The 8,202-nt window shown below is 40.7% G+C and overlaps 1 protein-coding gene across 1 annotated transcript; it reads left to right on the plus strand.

The window, feature by feature from the left end:
* Positions 1 to 453: 453 nt before the first annotated feature.
* LOC144539900 (uncharacterized) lies at positions 454 to 4,631 on the plus strand. Its single transcript, XM_078286194.1, has 6 exons — positions 454 to 472; positions 1,039 to 1,115; positions 1,266 to 1,446; positions 2,173 to 2,421; positions 2,572 to 2,709; positions 4,453 to 4,631. The coding sequence occupies exons 1-6, from the start codon at positions 454 to 456 to the stop codon at positions 4,629 to 4,631; spliced, it is 843 nt and encodes a 280-aa protein (XP_078142320.1).
* Positions 4,632 to 8,202: the final 3,571 nt, after the last annotated feature.

Here is an 8,202-nt window from a genome sequence, read left to right on the forward strand (position 1 = left end):
GCTGTTTGAGCTCTGTCCAGTATGCCAAAGGGTGTGTGACTTGCAAACAAGGAGGCGAGGGACATTTCTGGCTGTGGACCAGTTGTGCCCCCATTGCCAGTACAGCAGGAAGTGGACAAGCCAGCCCATAATTGGTAGTACTCCTGCGGGAAACCTCCAACTTTCAGCTGCTGTGTACTTCACTGGCTCATCATTCATTCAACTGGAGAAGGTATTTGGTTTGATTTGAATAGCCACCTATGCAGAATGTGAAGTTTGTGTGGTTTTGTGTCATAAATGCATCCTACTAAACCCTTGAACTCCGTTTCATTTTTTCCAAACCAGGTCATGGCTGCAATGCGTCTCAAGGCCTTTGAATACAACACATTTCGCAGGCATGCCAGGATGTACCTTGAGCCGGCAATTGTGCATAAATGGAGGCAAGAACAGGAGAAAGTCATCATCGGAGGTGACATGCGGGCAGACTCCCCAGGTTAGTAATTTGGTAAACTCAATTGTGAAAGCAAGTTAGAATGGTGGGAGTGGGATGATCCAATCTGTTAGAACACAGTCATATTCATCTATGTTTTTTTTTGCCAACCCTTCACATACTGGCAATCAGGGCTTAAAACTAACCTTTTTTCACGACCATCCCAAAACCGTCCCAGGACCTACTTTTAACACATTGACCATCTCAAAATACAGTATATATTATATTTTACATTATCCTTAAACATTGCATTATCGTTATATCATATTATATTTATTAGAGCTGGCATAAAAATGTTGCGCAGCTTGTCACCTAGAGTTGTCACGGTGGTGCTATTTTTTTTCACCAGTGGTGCTTCCCTCCTCAACCCCGTTTATACCGCCTTTCCCCACTAGAGGGTGGTCTAACCGCTATCAAAGTCAGTCACGAAAACAAAAGTGAAACTTAAAATTCTACAATCTATTGATAATTAAGTTGTGAATTCAATTTCATGTCTGTGATATATGCCCAGATTTCTTTGGTGGTGTTGTACTGAACTCATGCTGGGAACTCTGTTTGTACCTTCTTAGGCCACTCCGCTAAGTACGGCTGTTATTCTGTTATGAATCGTGAGACACACAAAATCATTGATCTTCAGCTTGTGCAGGTTAGTAATCGGCGTGTGTGGACTAAAACCAGCGCACTGGTCTTATTGATGACCAAATTTTGATCAGTCAGACTAGTGCTTTGTTTCAAGAAGACATGTGGTAATGATTCTCCAACATGTTTTCACTTTTTGTTTTTGTGTTTCAAATAGAGCAACGAGGTCGGTGGGAGCTACCACATGGAGAAAGAAGGCCTCAAAAGAAGCCTTGCACTTCTGGAGGACCGGGGGGTGAAACTGGACAGCATTGTCACAGACCGGCACCCACAGATACAGAAGTTCCTGAGGGACAAGGACATCCAACATTTCTATGATGTCTGGCATCTGCAGAAAGGTAAAAATTAAAGGATAGGTTTATATAAACTGTATAAACTTTGTGTGGCATGACGTACAAGCCATAATTTCACCCATCACACAAGTATTGTGCAACCTACTGCTGTGCTACATCCTCTCACCATGCTCCAACACACTCCAATGGGACAGTTGTTTTAGCCTTCAAAAATCATGCGTTTCCTTTTCGTAAATGGGAAGCTTGCAGTAGAGTCACAAACTGTACATCGTATCAAACAGAGTGTCATTGGTCCTGAGCAAATGAGTAATTCTGACAACTTCCACACAAGCGTATGAAAGTCAATATAACAATAGGATGTACAGTTTGAAACCAAAACGTGTCGAACCATCAGACTATACTTTGAATTTAAATAAATTATATGTTTCATAAGTTTTGAAGGCTAAAATGATTGGTGAGAGAATGTAGCAGAACGGTAAGTTGCTCAATACTAAAGAGATGAGATGATTATGTCCTGTACTAGTCTGCATCATGCCAGACCCTTTTAAATAGGGTTGAGGTTCCAAAAAAGTAAACCAACCCTTTAATCGTGGTTGTTGGCATCATGATCTACTTAATGAAATCCTGTTCACACTACATAAGAGGATGATTAGGATTGGTTCATACTTGTTATCAATAGTGCAAAAAGGGACATTCTTCAATCAATTGCATCTAGGTAAAAATTGCAGTAACTCTAAACATTAGTTATTCATTATTTCTCTCAATTTTAAGGTGTGTCTAAGCAGGTGGACAAGGTGGCCAAGGAAAAGGACTGTGAAATTATCCAGAGGTGGCACCCAAGCCTGAAAAATCACCTGTACTGGACAGCATCATCTTCCAAGACAGGACCAGAGAGGGTAGCTAAGTGGATGTCAGTGATCAACCATGTCCAAGACATTCACACACATGAAGACCCACTCTTCCCCAAGTGTCAGCATCCTGACCGCATTTCAAGGGACCGGAGCAAGTGGATAAAACCAGGTACTGACATGGCTAGCACCCACCCACTGTTTACAGGTTTTGAAATTGTATGAACGGTTAATTTTGTTACACTTTTCATACCATAAAATAACAGAACATGTCTCTCTGAATGTGAAAAAAATGTCCTTTTTTTTTAAATCTTTCACATAGGATCAAAGGCACTTTACAAGTTGGAGAAGGTCCTCACCAACAAACGGGTTCTTAAGGACGTGCAAAAACTGAGCCCCCACCACCAGACATCCTCACTAGAGGCCTTCCACAGTGTCATCCTACGATTTGCCCCAAAGAGTGTGGTGTTCCCTTTCCTTGGAATGCTTTGCAGGTATAAAAGAAGATGGCATTACATACTATCAACTTGCATACTGTTGGGCCAGGCCATGTGGTCAAACAAAGGAAAGGCCTACATGTAAGATTGAAAGCCTAAAACACCGGCATAACAAGGGAATCCGAAACCTGAACTCTAGCCCACCCGCTGGGCTGGGACCTTAAACAAAGGAAAGCAGCGCCAAAATTCCAACAGGCCCTGAAGTTCACACCTAGGTGCGAACTGGCTGAAACCCAACCTCTCAACGTCTCTCATTGGACGAGACTCGGGAGAACCCCGGGATGTCCCCATGACGTCACCAAGAGTATAAATTCCAGAGATACCTTTCCTCATGGCCCCTTATTGCGACCCCGTTGCTGAACAAGGTGGTACCTGAAACGTTCAAACTGTTTTTTTGTTTAGCCGAGGCGCAGTCTTCAACTCGCGGGACGAGACCAGACTGTTTAGTGTTAGCCATAACACTGTTGGATCCAGAAGGATTAGATTAGCCGTTTGTGCATCTAACTCCTTACACGCACTGCCGTGTGTAGCAGACCTGCAGAAGAGGACTGGAAGAGAATACAGCTGAGGACACTCCTTCCCTCCAAGAAGACAACGTAAGGAGACGTTTCTTCAACCAAGTCGACTCCTGGCTCATATCTTCGCTGCCTACGAGGAAAGCCAGCTGGCCGTTGTTCCGTGCACGGAGAGATAACGGTCCCGCAGATTCGCCTGGGAAAACCCCCGGATCGATAAGACGGACTCAACCACACACCAATCACTCGAGAGTGATTCCCAAGTAAGAGGCTTTGGTTCTGGGCAGAGACTAGAATAGGTGTGTTAATTAAGCTTACTGATCAGAAGCTGTATTTGTGCGTATTGGGAAGCGCATCGGACAGCCGCGTCCATATTATGCTGTATGAATAATACCTCAATCATTATGCTTGCTGCTTAATTTGATTGTGTTAATGTGAAGCTGACTTGTGTTCAATTGCATGCCGCTGAGCTTGCATCCATGTTAGTAGCCACCGTATAAAGCCAATATACTGCCTTTTACCAGTTCAAAGACCAGTAACCCGGCATACTATTTCCAAGTCGTACCCCGAGTTCCTGTGTGGTAAAAGGCTATTGTTGTGTCTCTAGACGGCGAGTAGAACCTCTAGGTTTACCTAGAGGTTCTACTCGAGGTTCTACTACTCGTTTACCTTCATTGCTACTTTAGAATTAGATGGTGTTGGTTTAGCTGCCTAACTCCAACTCCATCTTGGTTCCAAAACCCCCTTTGTTCAAACTGCGCGGTCACAGCCGCCATCTTGAACTCTCGCGAGACGTCCCGTCTGCCATCTCTCTCTCTCTCTCTCTCTCTCTCTCTCTCTCTCTCACACACACACACACACACACACACACACACACACACACACACGCACGCATCCATACGTGCCATATGCTGTTTGTGCCTTTATGCTTGTTAGTTAGACTGATAGTTATAGTTGTATAATAAGTTGTTGATTAACTGCAGTGTTATTGATTATTGATTGATATTGCTAAAGTTAAATAAACTCCATTATACTTTTAAAGAGAAGTTGTCTGTGATTCCTTGTGCATATTTTGCAATAACTGCTGGTTGTGAGGGCCTGTGTACGAATTCACCCTTCACTGTTCACTCATAAATGTACAGTGGTACTCAACCACTGTCACTGAACATTTGTACTACTGTGGCATTTTAGACTATGTAGATGAACTACTGGAGCTGCTCTTTGAGAGCATTTTCCCGGACCCTGCACCCTATGTGGAAGAGGTCCTCAAAATCCCCATCCCTGATGACCAGTGCGCCCAGTTCCAGCGACCAACCAAAGAGGAGGCCCTCGCCGGATTTGTGTCCCGCTTCAGTCGAGGGGGGGTCTGAAGCCAGTGTAGGCACCCTCCACATCTGGGTACTCCTGGCGGATGCGGAGGATGACACATGAGGGTATAACGACCCTGATCCTCCGGCCCAGCAAGCCCCAACACCAGCTCACAAAACTCCTGTAAGCCAGGAACCTGTAATGGCTGGAGATGGGACACAGACACAAATACACACACAATTTACAGCTTTGTTGTTTGTGGTTAGAGGCATGCAGAGATGAACAAACACCTTTTTAATGTGATTTTGCATGCATGAACATATACCATGATATATAAATATCGGAAAAAGTCCTTTATGATTTATTGTTGTTGATTTCTTCCATTTAAAACATATTAAAGTAGCAACCCAACTAACCCCCTTTTCCAACCACTACTAATCCTCAGTTTTCCAACATGTCTAAGATTTGAGATGTATTGTTATGTTGGTTAGTTTTAACCAATAATATGATCCAAGCAGATTCAATTTGGAAACGCTTATTCTATATATATATACAATATTTACTTACTGTATAATACTTAAAAAATGTAGAATATTGATCACAATGCATTTGTAATCATTTCCAGAAGTATTCCTGACATAACCAATAGCATTCCAATAACTTACCAACTCATGATGAAATTAAGTTTGAGCATTATTGATATGGGATACTGTTGGAAATGATTACAAATTTATTGTGACCATATAATTAGATATAGTGTCCCCTTTGGGCCAATCGGTACCATTCTTTGTTTCCAAGTAGTGAATGACCAGGACTATCCATGTGCCAAATTTGAAAAAAATGTATCGGCCTGAATATAAAACAGTAATTCCTAGGAAAGTAATAGGTTACCACTGTGGTAACCTATTACTTTGGATCATATTAGTGGTCACAGAATGCAACTCTGTATTGAAGGAAGTGCATAGCATTCACACAGATCCACCATGATGCAGGCTTGATGCTGAGATGTTGGTGTCACTACCAATAATTATCACTGGAAGGAAATGTGTACATAGCTATTTTTTCTATTTTTTTTTTTTTATTGTTATACTGGCAGCAACTACTTGATTGTGTGCTCTGTCTGAGTGCTTCCATATTGCACTGTAAATGCAGTCATTCCAGTTACCCAATATCAAAATTAATCTTATCACTATTTCCATAGCAACTTGTAGATAACATTGACCATTAAACATAATCATTACTGCATTATTTAACCAAAAATAAGATGAAAATAAAATAATCCACCTTCCACAGCATCATTATTCCAATTCTAAAATCAAGTCTAGATTGATGGAACTATTGTCCAAGACTTTTTTTTTCCTATTAATTTCACCTCATTTTTGAAGAAATGGTTAGTTGGCAATAAAACTGCAAGAGGCGCATAATTATCTGTTTAGCTAGAGAGGTATATGTACAGAGGAGTATGAGACGGAGGGAGGCATGCAGCGATGGAGAAATACCAAAGACTATGACACAAGGGAGAGAAATGGTTTTATGTACAGCAAATCAAACATTACCCTTTTTACCACCTGCTAATTCTGCTTCCCTCTATGAGGATTGGCTGCAGGAGCAAGTGAAACATGTAAATAGACAAATAAGACATTTCATGATTGGGTAATTTGTATGGTTGGCAGTGTTTCAAGCCTTTTGTTACCTATTTTGATACTGTATGTTTTTGTTGTTGATCATAAAAAAAACACTGCATTTATGGCAGCCTGATTTGTTTATTCAACTGCACAAATTTCACACATTACAAGTCACTGTGTTAGCTGTTAAAAAATTGGACTTACTTTTCCATTCTCCCGAGATGCAAGGGACCATAGTCTGCTCTATAAATATTTAGGGCATTTTGCAGAGAATAGGGATTAAGGCAGACAGGATGAAGGCCAGGGTGGCCCACCATACAGGTTGGTGGCTCAGGGAGTTGGTTACACCTCCTCATGACCTATTGAATGCACATAAAGGATAAAACAATCACATTTTTGTCTGAAAAATAAGCATGATTTATGTGGAATGCAAAAAGTGAACGTTTACTAATGCTACACGTAAGCACACAAATGAACAAAAGTGCATAAGTGAGCACTTCTGCACTTATGTAGCATTAATAAACTTACGGTTTTGTATTCAAGGTACTTGTTTATTTTTTAGTTATCTGGGAAGACCTTAACCTACTGTGTTTTTATGTGGATACCTGGACACATTTTTATCTTGAAAGCTTGTTTAAACATTACATATCTATAGCTGATACTTCTCAACCTGCACAGCAACTGCACCTTTGGAATCTCTCTGCAGCAAACGTTCTCTGCTTCTGTGGGCATCTTCTGGCAGTTGCCACAAGTACACCTGTCAGAATAGTGCACAGACTATAAAAATGTGATCAGTCTCCATCCACAACAGGGATTCCTTGTAAACTTGGATTGCTATAAGCAGGGTAAGGCCTAGGAGGTTGAGTAACAAGTGACAGGATTAAAGAAACTTGGTCCATAAAGCCGGTTCCAATGTATGTTGCCATAGCTACTTATGGATCTGCCAGCCACTACAGTCAGTAAATATAGATACAGCATTATTCATTCAAACAAATTGCTAACTTTAGATTGCCTATACCTTAGCATACATAACTATGTAGCTATGCTAATTCATATTAGCAAACAATTGGTAACTATGTATGCTAATTCACATTAGCCTCATCATAAAGCTAACGTACGAAGGCGCAACAGTTTACAGTTAACCAACATGGCATCAACTTACCATTCTGAAACATCCTGCTGTGACCTGTGCTGTTGAATTTGTTCCTCCAAAATGTCTTCATTCTCTGGATCGGATTCAGGCTCGAACATGTACGGTCTTGGAGCAGTAGCCATTGTGCTAATGTGTTCTTGTTTGTTATGCTCTCTCCAAAGGAGGAGGGGGCGGGCCTTCCAGAACACCCAGCCAATCAGAGCAGTAGCTCATTAGCATAAGAATCTGCTTGTGTAAAACGACCTATTCTCTTGTAGGTGGGAAACAAGCACTGGAAAGTGAATAGCTAAAGATATAGCTAAATGATTTTTACTGAAAAAAACTTAACAGATGTATTTTATAGACACCAGGTAATTATATAAAATTGCTGAAAAAGCAAATGATACCCCCCCTTTAAATCTACACTACCAGTCAAAAGTTTGGACACACCTGATTGAATGTTCTATGTTTTTCATTCTCTTAAAGCCATTTTGATCTAAAGGCTTCTGCTTAAATGCTTGATTTTTGTTTCTTAGACAAATATAAACAGTGAAGTTGATCCTATGTATGAATTTCTTTCCAAAGCCTTTACCTTTCCATCAAGGCAAAGGGCGGCTACTTTAAAGAATCTAAAATATAAAATAGTTTTGATTTGTTTAACACTTTTTAGGTCACTGCATAATTCCATTTGTGTTATTTCATAGTTTTGACGTCTTTACTATTATTCTAAAATGTGGAAAATAGTAAAAATATGGTGTGTCCAAACCTTTGACTGGTAGTGTAGACGGTTCTGTAAAAATGCCATCATCTTTTTCCAGCTAAGAGTTGGAGTTACCTATTATACTTTAGAAAAAATAAAAATGTATGTTGTAACAG

Source organism: Centroberyx gerrardi, chromosome 10, assembly GCF_048128805.1.
Source record: "Centroberyx gerrardi isolate f3 chromosome 10, fCenGer3.hap1.cur.20231027, whole genome shotgun sequence".
Lineage (NCBI taxonomy): Eukaryota > Metazoa > Chordata > Actinopteri > Beryciformes > Berycidae > Centroberyx > Centroberyx gerrardi.

Coding starts and splice junctions, on each gene's coding strand:
- LOC144539900 (XM_078286194.1), top strand. Junction 1,447..2,172: donor TGTCTGGCATCTGCAGAAAG/GTAAAAATTAAA, acceptor CTCAATTTTAAG/GTGTGTCTAAGCAGGTGGAC. Junction 2,422..2,571: donor GAGCAAGTGGATAAAACCAG/GTACTGACATGG, acceptor TCTTTCACATAG/GATCAAAGGCACTTTACAAG.